Genomic DNA, 21887 nt, shown 5'->3' with positions numbered 1-21887 from the left:
CCTGTGGCGGAGGCACAGTGGTTAGAGGCCATAATATGCTGGTGGTGCAGCTGCTGCACTGCCAAGCATATTATTAGTTTCCTCACCACCACAGTTTTCATGGCGGTGAGCCCGCCATGAAAAGTGTGGCATGAGGAAACGGCCCTGTGTTGCCTCAAGGCCTGGGATGCATGCAGGGGGGCACATGGTGTGCCCCCTGTGTGCACGTGCTCCCTGTTCCTGCACAGCATGGATTTTACAGTCCATGCCGTGCAGGGACAGGCTTTGGCAGTCCCTTGGCACTGCCTTTCTAAGGCTCACTTATGAGCGTTAGAACGGCAGCGCCGCGGGACCGCCAAAGGACCACCTGCCAGATAAGGAGAAAGCTCTTAATTTGACGAGTGGTCTATGGTCGAATTTGGTGGTGTGAGAGCTGGGCACTGGCATGGCAGGTCGCTCCCACACCACCAAAGTCATAATTCGGCCCTAAATGAATGTTAGAATAACAGAGCATCACAAAGTTTTTCTGAGTCCATCCCGGCATAGAAAAGGACATCCAAAGGTTTAGTCTCTTGCTCTTCATTGTTTTGTACCTTGCTAACTTTTGCACTTATGATTCATCTAAACAGAAGGTGATTCCAACAAAGAGAATTCCTTGATGTAGAGATCACCTCAACAGCATCCGTATAGTGTTGCTCCTGTGAGGTGTCTCATTCACAAAAATATTTTAATCCCATCCGATTCTTATGATCCACCCTGCCATACTACTGTATACATTATAAATACATTAACTGATGCATCTTCTTTTGTATATAGAATGCTCTTTTTGCTGCCTGATTTGACAAATTTTGATTGTTCTTGAGGTATTTTGGGCCCACAAAATCCTAGGGTGCTGTTATTTTCAGCTTCTCCATTTTCTGTGTAGCTATTGATTGGTCATGCTATGATGCTAGGGGGCTTTTTCTCTACATTGTATGACAGTGTCTCACATTGTCTTATGTCAGCAACAAGTTACTTTAACTGTAAACCAGCAGTGAATCTGTGAAAAAGCTACAGCAAATTTCAAGGTTTTATCACAAGATTGCTTGCAGTAATATATGTAGATTTAAACCATTAGAGGCCTATGTATAAACCAGAATAAGAAAGTAGCAATGAATTGCCTTCTGTAGAACCAAAATTATGGAATGGCAACATTTTAAATGTTATACCCAGCCTATAGAGGAACAAGAAAGTTGTCCCCAACTAGACTGTTTGTTTCGCTCAGCGAAGAGGAGTCATTTTCTTCATGAGGGTCAGCCTACTAGAGGACATCTATGTGTTGGCAGTCATACAACAGCCTCACATCTTTGTCTGTGTGCCTATCAATTTCTTCAGAGTAACTGCACAACCTGTCTCCTTTATTTAATCTCTACAATGATATTTAGTAGCACACAGTAGTACTACAACCATATACTTCTATGTAATGTATGCAAGGAAATATATTTCTTTACGGTACGCTTGTAGGATTACTTTTTTATACAACATCTGGAAGGATGGCTACCTGCATTATATGGAATTGCATGTTTTCATCTCCTTACTATCCGTTTAATGTCAGTTGTTTTTCGTGTCTCCAGTATGTCATCTCAATAAAAAAAGTGTATCTTTTTGTTGACTATGGTTGTCATCATGTGATGAGGCATGATGTAATCTGTTTCATCACACAAAAGATCACGTCATTCAAGACGTCATCTGTGAGATAATTTGCAACATAATTGACAGTGCACTTGGGAGCATTATGGCTGCCCAGCTAACTATAATTGGGCGTTTTCAGGTGTTTTCACATCTTGAATCAAAACCATAAAGTGACTCTGTGGTTATGCTAAATAGGATTAGTCCTTCGGAAATAAAAACAATCGACAGCCAATAACTGATGTTCTTGACAAATCTACACAAAACTTGGTAGACCTTTGCTGCATCATGTTAAGCCACTTTGTTTCAAATTTAGTGCAGGCTGATGAAGCAGAAGGAGGGCAAATATATTGGGGTGATGGAAAAATGACATTTCGTATTTTATGTACCATAGTAATTGTTGTGCTTTATTATAGCATACAATTTGGAAAGGCATTACAACAAACCAGGCATTTAGATATATCTTTGCTCAAAACAGATATTTTTCGTTCCTTTGATGTACATTTGTGAAGTCGTTTTTGAGACACAAGCATTACAAAAAATTATGTCTTGTGAGCCTCGAACTGCTATGATTTGGTAAAACTAGACCATCAGGCTTGCGACCTGAACTGACTGTCAATGATAATTAAAACGTACAATTATTGAAGCAGGCTGAATAAGAAGAGACCGTTTCATCTTTGTGCAATTCCCACACCAATCGCTGACCATAGAGATAGTTTGTGGATTATCTGAAGATCGATCTTTGCACACTTAACACCTGCAATTACTTGAAAAATGTCTTTGAAGCAAGAGTCCATAGAAAGGATAGAGCACGAAACTCCTGGCCTGGGTCGATAAGAAGGTGAAGTCCAACAGATGAATGTTGGAGATCTGTACTAAGACCGTGGAGATGGTGAGGGGTAGACACGACACAGCGAACACATTTGCGAGCTATTATGAACTATTATACTCCACTGCTCTTACCGCTATGGCAGAGGAGTGCTGTGAACTGCTCTCTGATATTCCACTTTCAGGCCTTTCTCAGGCAGACAGAGCCCTGCTGGAGAAAGACATTACTGAAGAACAGGTAGTCCAGGCACTCCAGGATTTAAACTATGGCAAGGCATTCGGTTCCAATGACCTACCCATCGAGCTTTATAAGCTCATGACATCGAAGACCGCCCCTTTCCTTCTTTGTATGTTTGAAGATAGTATTGTGGCGGGCTTGTTGTTTGAGGACCAGCGACTAGTGCATATCGTTGTCATCCACAAGGAGGGTAAACTCCCCACGGACTGGGCCTCATATAGACCGATCTCATTGCTGAATGTGGAAAGTGTTGGCCAAGATATTGGCCTCCATGCTAGTCCAAGTGGTCCTAACATTGATCCACCTGGATCAATCCGGCTTCATGCCAGGAAGAAGTACTTCTCTTAATTGGCGCAGACTTCATCGAGTCCTTGGCCGATCAGCTAGCCTACGCGAGGACGCCCTCCTATTCTCGTTGGGCGTTCAACGCAATAGAATGTCTATACATGTTTGAATTTCTAGCCAAGATGAGGTTCGCCCCACGCTTTCTGTCTTGGATGCGATTGATATATACAGACCCTCTGGCATGAGTGATAGTAAACGGAGGTACATCCCAAATGTTCCGGTTCCAACGTGAAAGGAGGCAGGCTGCTCGCTCTCACCGCTGATCTTCGCCCTTGTTCTAGAGCCCTTGGCGGTATGGCTCTGGAGGAATCCGCTGATTAGGGGGCTGAGATGGACAGAGGACTAGGGAGACAGGCTATCTCTGTATGCCGATGATATTCTTCTCTTTGTTTAACACCCAGTCCTCACGCTGGATGGAATCCTCCATGTGCTCACCTTGTTCCACCGATATTCGGGGTATACTATCAATTGGAACTAGTCCATAATTTACCTCCTTCATGGTTCGGCCCTGCGCCTCGCATGAGATTGTGAGGCCCAAATTGTCACAGAAGGGTTTTGCTATTAGGAGATCTACATCACAGAGGACCTAGAGCATAATCTGATGCCCCCACCGGTGCAACTGCAGAGAGACATTCAGCATTGAAATAGCCTGCCCCTCTTTAAAATGATGGCCCTACTTCGTTTTCTTTATGCCCTACACAACACACACTACCCTGTGTCTCCGTCCTATTTCTGAGAGATTGAGAGTACCACTCGCATGTTGTTGTGGGATGGGGCCGAGCCCGAATAGCCACCAAAAAACTAATGGTATGATGGCGGCATAGCCCTACCAGATATACAGAAGTATTGTTGGGAGGCACAACTTGCTACTGTCAATCAATGGGTCCATCGCCCGCTGGATGAGACAGCATTTCAGATTGACGGATAGGCTGTGAGGCCGGGGGGGTTACCTCAGGGCACTCTATGGGGTGGGGGGCGGGGGGGCTGGAGGGGGAGAACATGTGCCGCCTCACTCCCTAGTCCAACCTCTTCTACAGTCCCTCTCTGGCATACAGCTTTACACTCATTGGGCTGGAGTGGGAGGCTCACACAGACTACACCCTTGTGGGACATTGTGCGGCTGGGCACTCTAGGAACCCAAAAGGGTTTGATAATGGGGACCCGATTGGTTTCTTCCAGGTGGGTGACCTCTGGATGAAGGACAACGTGATTTCGTTTGCAGGCCTACAAACCGGCTACCAATTGGCGCACACTGAAACCTATAGTTACCTACAAATCAGACATGCACTTCACAAGGTACTGCCAAAGGGTGATGATCTCCCCGAATCATCACCCTTAGATGATAGGTTGTTGACCGACCACATGCCGAAACAGGTTCTCACTCCCCTACTGTAAACTGATTAATAATACTCCAGATGCCCTGACTGAGTTGAGGGAGTGATTGAACCACAACCATGGGATCTAGAAGAAAATGAATAGCCTGAGGCATTGGCATTCCCTCGAGAGGTGACCACAAGAACTAGATTTTGGCTGGTGCGGTTGAAGGTTATACATGGATGTTATAATGCATGTGCCACTATGGTGAAGATGGTTAGGGAGGGGGATGAGGGAGGGGGATGTACTATGTCAGAGGAGATGTGGTGAAACTGGTACGTTCTTTCACATGCTCTGGGACTGTACAATAATCCAACAATAATGGGCAGAAGTGACTGGGTGTATGAATGGCGTGTGGAGGCTAACGCAAAGTGGTGTTTGTTGAATATTTGGGATGAGACGAACCTCCCTCAAATTGATCAAACTGTAGATGACATTGGAAGTCATGGTAGCTAAACGCAATATTGCACAGTTGTTGAAGGCCGATCAGGTGCATTTTGACAGAAAGGGTGGTGTACGAGAGCAGAGGGTGCCCAAAGAAATGGGATAACACTTGGAGAAAGTAGAATGAACATCAGGGTGGGTTGTGTGCCCTCACAGGCGGAAATGATCATGATGCTGTGTTTCCGGAACAACGAAGTTCCTCTGAGGCCTTATGTCAGGTTGGAGGTGGGGGTTAGTGGTGGGGGTTGGTAGGCAGCCCGGGACTCACATCTATATGAAGATGTAATGGAACTGCAGTGTGCTGTTTTCTTTTCTCATTTATTGTCAATGTTTTTTGACATGCTTGATGACAAAAAAAGAGTAAAACAATTTTTTTGAAAAGAGTCTATGGTGGGCATTCACTTTCTACCTCGGGTAAGAAAATCATTGATACCTTTAAATGATTGTGAACACTTGGTCCTTGTGAGCGCAAAGCTGTTCCAGAACACATATGTTAAACTGGTCAATGCCCATAAGTAGTTCTGGGATGCATCACTTTTACATATTGCTGGCAGGAATCAGTATGCTTCCTAAAAGTATTTCTGCAAAAGTGGTCCTCTTTACAGAAGTTTGTTGTAATTTTATTATGGCAGCACACAGTTGTCCTCCTGGAATTGCTCAAGATCATTTAAAGATGGTTTCCCCAGTTCTCAGACCATTTTGGAAGTCCATAGACTTTGTACATAAATTAAATAAAAATAAAGAAATGCCCTCTGTGGCAAAAGGATAACAGAGCATGAAGACTGAGCACAGCGGGTGTACAAAGGCATTGCGCTACTCCACTGCTCAATGCATGAGGCCTAAGTCTGTGAGAGCATATTGGATACAAGAACTGCGCAAAAGGGTAGCCTTACAGAGCTTTGATGGTGTAAGAGTGCGCAGTTAGAGGCTCTGCAAAGAGGCTTTGCTGGTATTGTGTAGCCAAAGTATCAGAGCTTGCAGTGAACAACTACAAATCATGCACAGTAGGTATTCAAGGCATGAGGTCTGGGTGCAAGGCATTGCTAGAACGCCCGCCCCTGTGCTAAACTGCTCATAGCAAACGTATTTTCAATGGCTCCCGGGCCAGAGCCCCAAAAGAAGACATTGTATATGGCCAAAGAGCCTCGGCTAAGGGCCACACCTTACGCATGCATCCACTGACCCAAAAGCGCAACTCAGAGCCCTCTGCCATGAGTAGTGGAGGTTCAGGAAGCACATTATAAGTTCACGCTGGAAGAATGAGCAATGGGTTCTTGTGTCAAAAGGAACTGCGACAGGACATGATCAAATGCTTCAAGTATAATTCTCTTGACTCCAGACACCATAACAAAATCAACATTTTAACTGAAAAACTATTTCTAAAGGAAGTTATGGGTTTTACTTGGATAAAAAAAGTATCTCCTAGAGAAACATAAATCCTTGCCCCTCCCAAAAATAAACTTAACCTGAAGGAACATTGTAATTACAAACAAAATTCTAAAACCCACTGAAAGTTACAGAACCTTAAACCCATGAATGCACTGCCCCAACTCACACATGAGGTCTCAAGTGGTTCTATAAATTACATGATCAATGTTCCTACTTGTGACATCACATCACCATTTGTATAATTGATCAAAGAATGCACTATGGAGACTGGACCGATGAGGACAGAGACTGGTCTCTCTTCAGGGATTATGCCAAAAACCAAATGTATATAACCGAAGGGTAAGGTAAGTGCTTTCTAGGGATAATGTGTGCTTATTTATGGGTCAAAGTCCAGTACTTCCAACCAGAACTCCCAAATTACACCTTTCTCACTGCACTAGGATGTTCCAACTGCCCAGAGTTACAAATTGTTGAAGTCTGCTAGTCAGTGAAAGTGAACTTGTCTGGCTACAGGCAGCAGTGCCGTGCACCTTGCTGCACAAAATGCTATCATGCCCTGTTTACGTAAAAGGTGCCCTATGAAACCCATTACAGATCAATGAAGGATAAATTAGGAATGGGGGAAGTGGGTGCACATGGGAATCAAAGGTTTATTTCATGCACACAAAGACATTGCTAAATGTTGAGTTTAATTAAAAGCATCACATCCCATTAAATGTAAAACAAAATCCAGTATAAGTTCTAGACAAGTATAGGAGTCCAAAGGTTTTAACATCTTTTAATGGACTAAGTGAATGAAATTGCAAATGTGGTAGGATGTAGTATCTTTATGGCCCCTCAGAAATAGTGAAGTAGGTGAATTGGAGAATATCACTTGAACACAAAAAAACGTTTGCATCGGACAAACTAAAGTAAAGCGGGCCTAAATAAATGTATTAGCTCCAGACAGACATTAATCAGTGAGGCTTTTGTTCAAATAGACAATGATCTTTTCCTGTTAAGAATGTTGTTACAGCTTGATGGATTTGGGAAAAAGGATAAGGTGCTTTCACTACAAGTAGAATGCCAAAGACTGTTAATGAGGAACAGTTAGAAAGACTAACAGTTTCAAGTAAGCATAAAACTAGATCTAATGATGACGTATATCTAATATGAGTGATTGGTATAAGGGAGTAGTAACTGATGTGGTGAAATGTTTGAAGGGTGGAGCTGTAAAAATTTCATGGATCTATTTTTAAAAACCCTAAAAATATGGTAAAAATAAGGGATGGTACGATACTGCCAATCAATTAAAAGCCAGCTGAGGAAATTGAAGTCTAGAAAGGGGAAGAGAGAAGGAAATTATATGGAGGATGAAGCCACAAAACATGGACTGAAATATAAATTTACAGTAAAAGATAAAAAGAAGGCATTTTATCATTTCAATAGGGAACAGATGCCATCAGCAATCTCACCAAAGGATAATGTTAAATTCTGGAAATAAATTCAAACTGGTATGGGTAGAAGACAGATTATGGCTAACCGTAAGGTTCCACAAAATGTATGGATAGACTACTTGGAAGAAACTGATAATAACAGTTATAGTCAACTAGCTTTAAGGGAATACAAGTATGATGAAAACGTTTTAAGTGTGTTTTCAGAAAAATCAATAACATCCATCAGCAAGGGACTTATTTATAAATCAGCAGGACCTGATAATCGTCCAGCGATTATAATGAAGACAAATGTTGAATGATGGACATAGATCTTTTCGGTAGTGATTAAATATATAACAATGGTAGGGAATGCTGAAAGGGGTAATAATAAACATATATAAATGAAAGCAAATTCTTGGATGGATAATGGATGTAGGCTTAAAAGTGCACGTGAAATTTCATCTGTGGATCTTGAAGGATTGGATTGTGAGTATTTAAACGTAAATGAACAAGGGGCTTTAAAGGTGGTCATTCCACGTCGGACCATTGTTTTAGACTGTGATCAATTAGGCAGGAATTAATTGAGACAAAGGGTAATTTATTCTGGAGTTTGGTAGACTTCTGGGTAGCATTTGACCTGGTAAATTAGGAGAAGCTTTGAGAAAAATTAATAGAATTGGAAATACATCATGGTAATTATTACTTTTACAAGACCTAAATTGGGGAAATTGGGTGAGGGTAGAATTCGATCTTAGTGGAATAACTTCAGAAAGGATTCCAATTAAGAATGGGTTAAGCCAAGGTTGCGAGTTGGCACCCACGTTATTTGCAGTTTATGCCACAGATCTGCCCTCAGTTAGTAAAAGTACAGTATATTTCCCACCACAGATAGGTGGGTGAAATGTTTTCTGTCTTTTATAGGCAGATGATTTGGTAATCATGGATATGACACAAATAAGACAGCAAAGAAAATTGGAAGTGTTTTGCTGATATTATGAAACATAAAGGCTAATGATTAATGTGTACAAAACCAAAATAATTGTGTTGGGTTCCAAGAAGAAATCTTTCTGGTGATATATAGATAAAAAAATAAAGGAATATTGATATTTAAGTATGCATTTTACACCTGGAAATGGCACCTGGATGTATTGAAATCACAAGCATTACCAACCTTTGGGGGGCTCCAAAATGTTAGCGGGACTTTGGTGGCCCCAAATTATTATCAGTCCTGACAACTTTTAAAGCTGTGTTTCAAACTAAACTGCATAACCAAACAGAAATTATTTTAATGAGGGACACAGGATTGGGATGTGATAAGAGGGGCAATGCCTGAATTCTCTGCTGAATTTAACAAAATCTTATATGGCACAAGCAATAAGGTTGGAGCCATGAAGTGGCAATGTATATCCATGAGTCAACTCTCACAGTTTTTAAATACACTATACCTCAAGAAAAATAAAATTTCATCCTGTTGTAGAAATGGAGAAGTGATGTAAAAGGGGCTGCAAGAATGAGTACATTTGGAGAAAATTAAGAACCGCTCTCTCCAACCTCTCCCATTTTAACAATGGCTGTAAAATAATATAAATCAGGATTAAGACAAAGGATTGCGATGATATCTACAGCACATGATTTTAGTTATTTCTTACTGAAGAATTCTACCATACACTCAAGAGATTCATGGTATAATTATATGATTTTTCCTTCCATGTCTGTTGTACTCAAATAAAATATGCATTTTAAAATTTAGAACTAGTTTAAATCCCTATTAAGCATGACTAGATATGGATAAGCTCCTACAAGAAACATGAGGAGTTTGTAAATGAGGATTAAATGTGAAATGCTCTAACACATTTTATTGGATTGTTTATTTCTTAGAAAGGGGGACAGTTTTTTTTTAAACTGGTTTTAACGAAATATGGTATTAATTTACATATGCAAGATATGAGTTTTTTATTTGCAATGCAGTTTTTAGATGTTACTAGGTAGTGAGAATATTTTTATTAACAGTAAAAATAAGAGGAAAAGTTGATTTTAGACTGTGTAAAGGGTAGTGGAAATAATTGTTGCATTATGGTTATTAGTTGTACTGTAGTTTAATAGGCCATATAAACTTGAGTGTTCCCGGACTAAAATTATAGGCGGAACGAATATCAATAGATGCCAGGAGTATCTGTACTTTAATGTCTGTATGACATTTTTTCACCAGACCACATACAACTTGTGAAATCCTTCACAGTGCGGGAAAGAAAAACAGAGACATCCGCTTTGGAATACATACCAGCAGAACCATTGCTGTGGGAAAAGCAAATAATTATGTGCCTTTAATAAATAAAAAAAGTGTATATTTGCATACCAGCGAATACCTGGTGCCACCCCCTAATGGAAAATTATACGACACTGCAGACTACATTGATTTTGGAGGCCTATACTTTGAGAGTGATGTAAAGTTGTAACTACTGGTAATTATTTGCACCTTTTCATGAGACACATTCAGCATAAATCTATTTGTAGACCCCAAAAATACTGCAGTGCTTGAACTCCAATACCCCAATTCTCAAAGTTTGCAACTTGTTTCACAACATAATTTTTGTCATAAGGATCTAGAGAGGATTTATGGGATTTACACAATAAAATCTCTCAAAGGAATGCATGTCCACAACAGATAGGTTAATTTAGTGTGTCTTTGACTTGGAATGGTGGTTGGAGAGAAGTCAGATGTGACAGAAGAGCAAGAGAGAGAAAAAAAGAGGAATGCTTCCTAGTATACTACTTTATTTATACAAACACCTTTTTTCCCAATGTTGGATGAAGAGGTCTGTGAGACCTTGAATGCTAATGTATTCTACCATGTTATCATTTTCTTTACAGTTAGTCCACTACACGGTTTCAAAATTTGGAATGTCCTCATTATGTGTAAAGTTTTAATGGGGTGTAGAGGAGCTTTTAGTAAGTCAAACTCGAAATCTATTGGACTGCTTTCAGAATTATTGTCTCGTGTTAGTGCCAGAAATCAAATGTACCATTTAGATTCAAACTGGAGCATCGCAAAATGAAAACGGTCATACATTATTATTGGACAACCGTAATTTGTCAGGATATATGACAAATTATTGTGATCTGTTTGATGAGCTGATGGGGAAATCTGCAAGCGTGCTATATGCATTTTATAGAAGCCAATGATCGTCTTGGCAATATGAGCCCTGGGTTCAACTTGATTAGCTAAAGAGAGGCTAAAGGAACACTTTTTCTGAACATCCACATTACAAAGATATTTGATACAAAAGATGATCATTTCCAGTCGTATCTTCTGTTCAGGCCATCATATAACACTCAAAGCCCACAAAATAGCCTTCTCTTTGAGACAAAGGACCAGGTGGGTTACATGCAACATTACAGACTACTCGCAAAGTGAAAAGGAGTAGAGATGTGGACTGCTGCAACTAATCCACAAATCACCTTCATTTTCACCAGTTAATGTGAGAAAAGGGATGGAACTGGTTAGACATGCCAAACACATCTAGAGTGGACTATGGATGGAAGTAGAGAACAAGTTACTTACCTTCGGTATCGATATATCTGGAAGATACATAGATTAGTTATAGATTCCTTACCTTAGAATTACCCCCAGGCGTCACTGGATCCAGAAAGCTTTTCATCAGCAGTACCTCTGCAGGTCGAAAGGTGGCGTCGGTCGGCTCCTCGTTCGTCGTTGGCGTCGAAGTCGCCGGAATGACATCGCGGTAGCTACATAGATGCCGCCCTCGCGCGCTGACTTCCGTTCTTTCTTTTTCGGCACCAGCCAGCGCAGATCCGGAGAGAGCGGTAACTCCAGTCACTTTTTGACTGAATTTTATGAGCGACTTTTGTAGACATCGTTTGAAACTTCGACTCCTGGTGCACGTCAGGGATGCCCAGTTTTAAGGCTTGCGGTTCCTGTAGCAGACTGATGTAGGTGACGGATCCGCACCACGTGTGCATCTTTTGCCTGGAGAGCGACTACGACCCTAAGTCGGGCTCCGACTGCCAGACCATGAATCCCAAGTCTTTGCGGGAGCGGTCCTGAAAGATTCTGGAGCACCGGCAGTCAGTTCCGCGCTGTTCGAGGTCCCGGTCATGAGGGAGGTCGAGGGACCGGTCGCAGAGTCACCATCATTCTTCTTCCAAGTCTTTGCCCTCAGGGTAAGGTGAATCAAAGCACAAGAAGAAGTTGAAGAAGCATCGTCGCTCTTAGACTTCTCCCCGGTCGGCCGACACGATGGGGGATACAGGAGGTTCCCCTCCCGCGGCTCCACGTACGAAGCCCGAAGGGTCGTCTCAGAGTTTCACTCCCTTCCCAAGAACCGGAGCGACCCCTGCCCAGCTTCGGAGTTTCTACGAAGCAATGCATGCCATCTTTGGGCCGCCTGACTCCGCCAGCGAGCCTTTGGGCCCCGAGGACTCGGTTGGGGGCCCTAGGCCTTCACCGCCGGCGACTCCGGCCTCTGCACCACACGGCCCCCATGGATCCAGGCCTGGAACCAGATCAGTGCTGGTTGACCTTATTACACCTCCCTCGGCGCCACTTCCACCGGCACCGCACCCGAAACCGGTTGTGCCCCCAGCCGGCGTCGACCCTGGCCTCCATCCTGATGTAGACACAGACCTGGATCGGCATCAACCGATGCCAGATCCGGCGCCAATGTGTAACTTTGTATCCCTGTTCTGCCCAGAGGTTCCTTTCATGTCAGATTGGCACCCAGAAGAAGGTGTGGAGGACTGGGAGGGGTCGGTAGACCCTCTAACTGACCACTTGTAAGATCCAGACTGAAGAGAGGAGCTGGGGGAAGCCAGTGGTCTGGATACCTCCCCAGACCTTGGCATGTTGTCTCCTACAGTGGCTACGGAGGTGGAAGCTTCATACGCAGTGGTGTTGCATAGTGCGGCCGAGGCTCTCAACCTCAAGCTACCTACGGTGGCAGTCAGGACTAACCTCCTGACAGATGTGCTTCAAACGGCAGCAAGCACTTCGGAGCCCCTGCTGCCGTTCAATGAAGCCCTCACTGACGTCCTTTTGGGCACCTGGTCCAGGCCCAACACAGGAGGTGGTATTATCTTTGCTGCTGCCCATCGCTCGGATCCCTGTGCATGGGCCGGCGCTGCTGCTGCTCCGCTGCCTTCGCCGGGCCACAGCTGGGACGGGCCAGCTGGCCAGAACTATCTGCTAACTGGGGGTGTGCTGGATGCCCGCTTCCCCTGCAAATGCCCCGCAGGCCTCGGTTCCCTGCTGGTGGCTGCTTCACTGAAACCCTTTTAATTCCAGTGCGGATCCGCAGCTTGGCTGATCTGCTGGCATTATTGGTGCCTGGTTCTCGCATCCCCCCAATCCCCCACCGACGCCCTGCACCCAGCGGCAGCAACTTGGGCTGCACCGACCCGAAACAACACAAGCTTCCATTTGAGCATGCGGGGGACCGAGAGGGCATCGCAATCCCACATAGACCAGCAGAGATGGCCAGGGACCCGCGTATATGGCCCGACCTGCTACAGTTGAGGCCTTGATGTCTGAAATCCGAGTAAGATTCAAGACTATGGATGCCAGGTTTTAAGTCACATCGGGCAAACTGGACAGCTTGGCTGAACACCTTGCCTGCCAGCAGACTAGGATGGGGGGAGGCAGAGGGACTCGTTTTGTGGCTGGAGGACACCGCCGCCACCATGGGCAAGTGGGTGGATAAATTTGACTAGACCATTGCCCTGAAGAATGAGGATTTGGAGGTCCGATCACGCCATACCTTGAAAAATTGTTGGGATGGTGGCATCCATGGCCACGGGACAAATTGACACCTTCGTGGAGCAACTGTTGGTATATTTGTTTGGCCGGGATGCCTTCTCCACTGCCTTCAGGGTGGAATATGTGCATAGATCGCTGGGGCCCCAGCCACTGCCTGGAGCAACACCTCGTCCCATAATAGACAGATTGCTAAACTTCAGGGACAGAGAGACAGCACTGCGACTGGCACAGGAGCAAGGCCAAGCCCAGAATCATCCATCTTGTTATACCCAGACTACACTTTGTTAGTCCAAGTGGCCCGCCCCAAATTCACCGAGGCCAAGGCCTCTCTCAGGGATCTGAACCTGCGCTATGGTATGCTCTATCCAGCACGCCTCCGTGTGGATATCCACGGGAAATCCCATATATTTGACACTCTGGCTGATGCTATGGCCTTCTGCAAGAAGTACTCGAAGGAGCAGAACAGACCCGGCAATTTTCTGCAGAGCTCCCCCCTGGCTTCCAACCCATGGCGGGCTCGGAACTGACCGACAAGTAATAATGGAGGCTCCTGCCTGTTGCTGTTTCGGACAATGTTCACCACAGGTTTCCGGGATGCTACTGCATCCCAAACGCTGGCATGCCACTAATGAGATTTGGTCTGTTCCGCTGCCGCAATGTACTAGCTGCCCCCCTTATGTCCGCCATGGCCCGGAGGGCATATAAACACTGACCCTTGGGACTCAGGTGGATGGGCCCCGTCTTCTCCTTCTGGGAGGCCTGTTAGGGTTCATGCTGATAAGGGGAGACTTTATGTATAGACCCGGAGCTGGACTCAACGTCAAGTTGCCCAAGCACCAAACTCTATGCAGAACAACCCGTATGCCACATGTGTGCAACTCACTTACTCAGGGATGCATGGCGCTATCGTCATACGGATACACCTCTGCACACCTTTGATATCGGGCCCCACTGTACTTGGACGCACCTCGAGTACTGGTTTCTTTCACTTTCCATGCTCCCTTGGCTGGTTGAGGTGCAGTGCTTGCCCACATGCTGTCGGACCATGCACCGATCTGCATGACTCTGCGCTTCCCCCTGGCCCTTACAGACCCAGTGTTCTAGGATGAACTGCACATATCCAATGTAGACTACTTTGCTTTGAACATGGGGTTTGCCTCCTCACAGGCCACCTGTTGGGAGGCCTTCAAGGCAAACATCCGGGGAATACTGATGGCCATACAAAGTGGGATCCTGCAAGACATTTGTCGCTCCATGGAATGAGTAGAAGCTACACTAAGTTTTTGGATACGACATAATCAGATACCCCCGAAGCTGATGTTTTGCCTTTGCGGGCAGTAGCCATGGAGGAGTTTCGTGAGCTTGCGGACCACGAGATCCGCTTCCTTGGGAATGTGCTAAGGCCAGACGATACAGGGAAGGGAAGTTTTCTGGTCGCACTCTGGCCCTTCATCTCCAACCAGAGAGAAGGAGTGAATACTTCCAGAGCTTAGGATTGAGGATGGCACGTGTGCTGTTGACAGCAGTGCGATTCTATTGGAATTACTGCGTTATTATACTCAGCTCTACACCTCCCACTGCACTGGGGCGGGAGCGAAGGTGACGGAATATTTTTTAGAGGTGGCCATGATTAACTAACTTTCCCGCAGCAGCGATTCCTCAGTGACCCAATATCGGTCAAGGAGAGAACCGCTGCTATAGACTCCATGGACGGGTCCAAGGCCCCTGACTCAGATGGGCTCACAGGTTTGTTTTACAAAACGTATTAGCATCTCTTGGTGCCTCACCTGCTGGAACTCTTTGCAGAATCCCTAGACACTAAAATACTCACCCCCCCACATTGCGCGAGGTCAAGGTTGTCTTGTTACCGAAACACGACAAAAACCCGCTGCAATGCTAATCGTATAGGCCACTATCACTGTTGAACTTTGACAACAAGATCCTTGCTAAACTTCTTGCAACTCGGTTGTCTCTTCTCCTGGAAACAATCATTTCTTCTATCCAGTCTGATTTTATAACACACCAATCCACGTCCATAAACTTACACATGCTCTTCTCAGTGTTGCACCAGATCTCCACCGACAACCCTGCAGCCTTTCTTGACAGGGAAAAGGCCTTCGACTCCCTTGAATGGCCCTTCCTCAATGGTACTCTTCAAAAACTGGGTCTTCTCCGTGGATTCACATCTCAAATTCAGCTTTTATATTCTCAGCCTACTGCAAGAATCCACGATAACGGTTACCTCACGGCCCCCTTCACACTGGCGAGGGGCATGCGACAGGGATGCCCTCGTTCCCCAATATTGTTTATTATAGCAATGGACCTCCCACTGCACTGGGGCGGGAGCGAAGGTGACTGAATATTTATTAGAGGTGGCCATGATTAACTAACTTCCCCGCAGCATTTTCAATTATATATTTTAATAGCAGTGTCAATACACGTACTATTGGTCCCACAGAGATGCCCGCATCACGTATAAACGTTTTGACCGAGACATGGCAGACCTGAATGTTCTCTTACCCAAGGGGCCTCCCCTGGACAGAAGGGATACACAGCCACTCTCCTCCACATGCTGCGCATGGCACCAGTTGCTCCGACTATTGGGGAAGGTGCATTTGTACTCCTCTGCCCTCCCGCTTGCCGACACTGATGGCTCCCACCGATGGCGGGCGTCTCCATCAAACGTACACTAAATTGGTACGCCCTCAGTACTACTGGCGACTTGTTCTCGGATGGCCACGCCATTTCTTGTTCTGATGATAGTCGTTTTTGCTGACGCAACAACACTCGACTGGCCCTTACTACCTCGTATTCAAAGCGCATTGCAAGCCCAAATCCCTTCCTACTCTCAGAGAACTCTACCGGGCCTGCCTCCATTTACTCCCCTCCATGGAAGAGATTCTGCAACAGGCCTGGCGGGAAGACCTTCAATGCCCCGTTTCGGATGATGTCTGGTTCTATAGTTGCTCCCAGATTATGCTAGTGTCTCTGAACCACAGGCACAAGCTGTTGCATTACAAGTTTTGATGGCATACGTATATGACGCCTTCCCTTTCGGCCAGGATTGATCCATCTCGGTCAGCGAACTGCCCCAATTGTACCGTTGTGGATGAAGACTTTATACACCTTGTCCAGAAGTGCCCCTGGTAAGCCGCTACTGGGTGGACATTTTTTACAAAATCTCCCAGATGACAGAAGTAACGCTGGCCCCTTTTGGCTCTTCTAGGGTATGTACGAGGTGTTCTGCGGGAATTGTGCTGCTTCATCGCAATTGCCCTTCTCCTCATGATGCGCGAGGTTGCGAGGTGCTGAGGGGGTATGAGAGGCCCTACCGCTGCACAATGGCTCAAATGAGAGGCCCTACCGCTGCACAATGGCTCAAAAGCTTAATTTTCTGCTACACTACTAGCGAACTGTATGCCCAGCTATAGCTACCGACGTCCCGCCCGCGTGACATATAGTCACCCATATGCACCTACCTGCAACGTACAGACTAGACATCCCAGATCTGAATATCAGCACAGCAGGGTCTACAGTCCGCAATTACGCTTCAAATATTGACTTCTGGACATTGGGTTGCACAGCACATGAGTGAAAAGGACACCCCTGGTCACTGACCGCCCTTGCACACCACGTCCGTATCTACTCGTTAGGCCTCAAAACACTGGAGAGTCGTCATCTCAGCGGCGTTCCAGATCCTCCTGTATGTTCTGTCTCACTTGGGTTTCAGTTCCTCCGAATACTACAGCTTTGTACGATATTTACTATGACATGCATGGTATTTCTAACTGTGGGGCACTTTCTTGTTAACTGAAAACTAGAAATAAACTTTAAAAAAAGAAAAATAAGCACTGTCCAGTAACAAACCAATGGGGACAAGGTGATCTCGAATACATACAACGTTGGCAATGTTACAATATTTGTTACTGCATATCTCACACAATAACTCCACAACTTAACATCCCAACTAAGCAGTCAACGATAAGATATCCTACTTTTCTGAATGACGAATCCAGAAAGCTGGCGCTTCCCTCTGGTACTCATTAAGAAGACGGACCTGTAGAGAGACATTTGCAACTGTAGTTAGCTTTCATGTCTGTCTAATTTTAGCTTCACTACTTGAAGACATTATTTTATAGGTTATTTATCATAATGTGAGCAGTACAAATAATACAACAGTGAAAGTAAAGCAGGTTTCAGTCCCCTTAGTGGATGTTCTTTAACAATATTCAATTTATTCAGCAAGCAGAGCTCTGCCTGAACTGGCATCACAACATTTTAGGGAAAAATACAGATATACGTTTCTGCTTAACCTTGTATGCAAAAAGCCAAATTGTAACGCTCCATATACATTTCAGTTGATGACTTATTGCTTGCATCATCTACAGCATATCTTCAAGTGCGTGGAACAATGTAGCACCCACAACTCACTGAACATAGGGTTGCAATTGCTGGTTTGCATGGGTTACCAAACATAGCTTCCATTTAAATTCTTTAACCAGAAGAAGGCACAACGAAATGGGCAGATAACGGGCTGAAGCAACAGAGACTATAATGGGATTGTATGAGGCATTATACAGTATGTGTAGAGGAAACTGTGGGAGGGTCTGTGACAAGTCATGAGGTGAGGAGAGGGAGGGAGAATAGTGCTACGAGGCGACGCATGGGAGAAAGTAAGATGTGCGTCATTAGAGGGGACAACATCCAGCCACCTAACTTTATTTTATTTTCTTAGGAAAAGCTATCAGCAGAAATCTTTGCCTAGTGCACAGCGGCCACTTTAAGGGTGACTGCACAGCTTGGGAAGGAAGGTACTGGCCTGATGCTAAATTGTAACAAGGCAGGAGCTCAGATGCAAGCACTAGATAGCATTGAGCTCTACGAAACCAGCATCAATTTTCAAATGGGTTGGAACAAAACTGTTTTTGAAATTTCTGTTTGCCGTTCCTTCACTCCTATTAAAATTAAGGCGGATAGATATTCAGTGTATGGCAAGCTGGAGACAACTGGCATTTTGGATCTGGCTGTGGAACTCCATTAATTTGGCTATTTTCACGGATACCATGAGATATATCGTGGGAACTACGGATAAGTCACCCAAACCATGGCTTGCTAGATTACAGTCACTGTTGGACAAGATAGGTTTGCTGATCTTTTAAGTAAACAGGGGTCACACTTAACATCCACTTTATAAAGAAGTCTACGGGAATTGGGTCAGTTGACAGCAGATTGAGAAGACTGGACCCAGTCCCAAGGGTTTCAAATATCGGCGACATGGGATGTACCAACCAGGGGTTGTATTTCGAGATCATTAAACTACATTATATAGAATTCCTTTATTTCAAATGTAAGCTTGGGGTCCTGCCACTTGCCAATACTCTCAAATCAGTTTCCCCAGACGTCTTCTCCGAGATTGTTGTTCATTTTGTATTTGCAAAGGAGAAAATATGAAACCTTCTTGTTGGACCGTCCAGTAGACAAGTGCACCAGGAGGTCACAGATAAAAGCGGTTATAAGTAACTACAGTAAACTACAGTATTTACCATAGTACATGAAACTGTAGTGAGGAACTGAAAACATGTAAACATGTGGCCATCGCTGTTCTCAAATATGCTGATGTAGCTTAGAAATCACTTTATTCCAGACTGATGGTATCTACATAACAGATTGAGTTGTATGCCTCCATAACATGTATCTTTATGTTTAATACAAACTGTATTTACTGGATTGAATTTTCAAGGTTGCTGTTGGGTGAGGATAAGCATAGTTGCAGTTTATGTCTGTTCTAGAGTGCTAATATTAAGGCTCAGATAATGTTTTAATCTTATTAGTATTCCTGAATTTTACTTTGTACCTGCTTTAAAATGTTGTTTAGCTTTTAAGGGTATCTGCACCAGGAATAAACTATATTGATCGATTGAGTCTGTAAACAGTTTTTGGAAGAATTTGTTTGCGAATAAGAGATGTATTACATGATAGCAGAATAATTATTCTAGCAGCACTAATGTGCTGATAAACTCCCTATATATTAAGCTTTCCTTAAACTTTTCAGAATCCGAATTCATCAATCGACTGGGAGTTGGTTCCATATTTCAAACTGTATTAATACCTAATAAACATTGGTTTGAGCACATTTAAACTAGTGCCAAGCACTTCACGACACCCAATCACCCACTTTTACCAAAAAGACATTTACCTCATCCATTTACCATATGCTGCATGAATAAGTCAGTAAAGTGAAGACATTTTCAATCCACCCACTAACAGGAAATCTCACACTGAATAGAACTATAATGAAAACCAACCATACCTTCTTCAGCACACAAACAATCTCCGGATCGGTTATGTCTACACCTGAAGAAAGAGGTGGAATTTGGTTTTCTCCAGATGCAAAGAAGATTTCCAAATGTTTAGCTGAACATACAAAAAAGAGTAAATAAATGTTGGTGATTTTCTGAGTTGCTGTATCAATTAACAGGCCAATAATTTGTCTTTCACTCTTCACAACAAAATTGTCAAAAAAATGTTTTGCCGCAATACTGCTACAGCAAGAAGGCCTGCACATTTTCAGCTGTGGTAGCATTTTAAGAGTATAAAGATGGTACTTTGCATTAACTGTGAGACTTCTCAGGCCCCTTTCCCACATGGCAGTAAATTGTAGGTTTCATGTCCTTACTTTATTTTCTACATTGCATATACCACTCTACAAGTCACACTCAACAAAGGCTTTGAGTAGCATCAATTCGATCTATGGACTGATTTGCCATTTCATAATGACATCTCATGACATGCAAATAACCAGAGACGGATATGAAAGAAACAGAACCAGACATGCCAGCAACTTTACATTTTGAAGCAGTTAACTTAGAGATTAAAAACTAATGTTGTAAAATTAACATGATCTTCATGTTCACCCATATTAACTTAAAATTTCTTCACTAACTAAAAGATAACTTTTAATGGAGTAAACATGTCATGCGGAAGGTCAAATCAAAAAGTTCAGTCTGTGTGTAAAAGACCAAACTTATTATGTACACAGAATCATACTCGCATCCTGACAACTGAAGTACTAGCGAACTCATATATAGTTATTAAGGAAAAGACTGAATTAACAACTTACCTAACTAATTAGACAGCTGAAAAACTATTAATGTTAATTATACATAAGAATTGTCATCCAACATTGGGCATACGGACACACAAAAGTGGCTAAATCAGTACAAGTATGCGACTTACTTTGTCCACGTTTTGCAGCTCATATTTGTGCCAATATTAGCACATTTATACTATACATGACAGCTTAGCTTTGGCTAGGGCTGCTTTTTAGTAAATAATTCTGTGAGCTATAGCAATATGGTGTGCCCCTCACCTAAGGCCAAAGCAAAAAACTTTCCATTTGTTCCTATAAAAAACGTGAGCATTCTGAACTTGCTGGGAATAAAGGAGGAGTCTGGGGCACGCTAGTACTTCACAATCTCATAGGCCTTGATTACTTTAGAATCAAAAGAGGTATTGTCAGGAGGTGGAGGGCATGGGTGCCCCCATACTGATAGAGAGGAGGCGGGAATGAACCACTTCTGTGCCTTTGAATGGGGCGGTATATGCTGCTAGGGGCTGCCGTCAAAAGTTTGATACAATTTGGGAATCACGTATGTGCATAATGTGATTTGTTGAGTGTTTAGCTCCCTCCATCCTCTCCTCTTGTCAGGGGACCAACTGTTCTAGCTGGGACTTTTGATCAGCTTGGATTCCTGCTGTTGGTTGTAATGTATTGCTCGGGGTGTCGGAGGCTGTGGCATATGTCTGCACTAATGCATTCACCTCGCTGTCCATGGGGAATCTGTCACTGGACTTGTTAAATGTAAAACATAAAAAAAATAATCAGGCAAATAGGTGTCCCGTTGAAAGTCCTTCATACTTTTTTACTTGTTACTGTCTCTAAAAAAAAGAATCACATTTTTAAATAGGCCTAAGCACCATTTGTTTGTTAGTTATCCAATTTTTAAGTAGATAATTCCTTGGTATTGCTTAATACTTTTATACTTTATTTATGTGTGCCTCTACTAATCTGCTAATAGTTTGATTTGCTTTGTGTTAAATCAAACCAGAACAGGACTTTCTCTGCCCGACCGGTTTATATATTTACTAAACCCTTTCAAATAAAATAGCACTTCTATTTTCAGACAGTTTACGCCTGAAAGAGTTTTAATCAGCTGTACAGCTCTTTCCAACTTTTCTCTTCTTGTTTTCTTACAGTCGTGACTAAAAAAAGCCTAGGTTTCCCTCTGTCAAGTGGCTCTCATGAGACCCAACTTAAACTAAGAAATCTTACTGATTGACAGACTGACATGTACTTTTTAATTTGCTTGCTAAAATCTGTGCTTCCTTTATGCAACTGTGCACTATCATATTTTATAAGGCTGAGGTATTTTGC

The 21887-nt window shown here is 43.6% G+C and overlaps 1 protein-coding gene across 1 annotated transcript in view; it reads right to left on the bottom strand.

Annotated features, from left to right (window-relative positions):
- TBC1D32 (TBC1 domain family member 32) overlaps positions 1–21887 on the bottom strand; it is an 886600-nt gene that overhangs the window by 694852 nt on the left and 169861 nt on the right. Inside the window, exons 8-9 of the mRNA XM_085611276.1 lie at positions 19764–19867; positions 17449–17510 (exon numbers count right to left, since the gene is read on the bottom strand). Of these exons, the coding sequence (XP_085467402.1) occupies positions 17449–17510; positions 19764–19867 (166 nt within the window). The remainder of the gene's footprint in view (positions 1–17448; positions 17511–19763; positions 19868–21887) is intronic.

This window comes from Triturus cristatus, chromosome 6 (genome assembly GCF_964204655.1).
Source record: "Triturus cristatus chromosome 6, aTriCri1.1, whole genome shotgun sequence".
Classification (NCBI taxonomy): domain Eukaryota; kingdom Metazoa; phylum Chordata; class Amphibia; order Caudata; family Salamandridae; genus Triturus; species Triturus cristatus.
The sequence above is the reverse complement of the archived record's forward strand: the minus strand, read 5'-3'. Positions and strand labels throughout refer to the sequence as shown.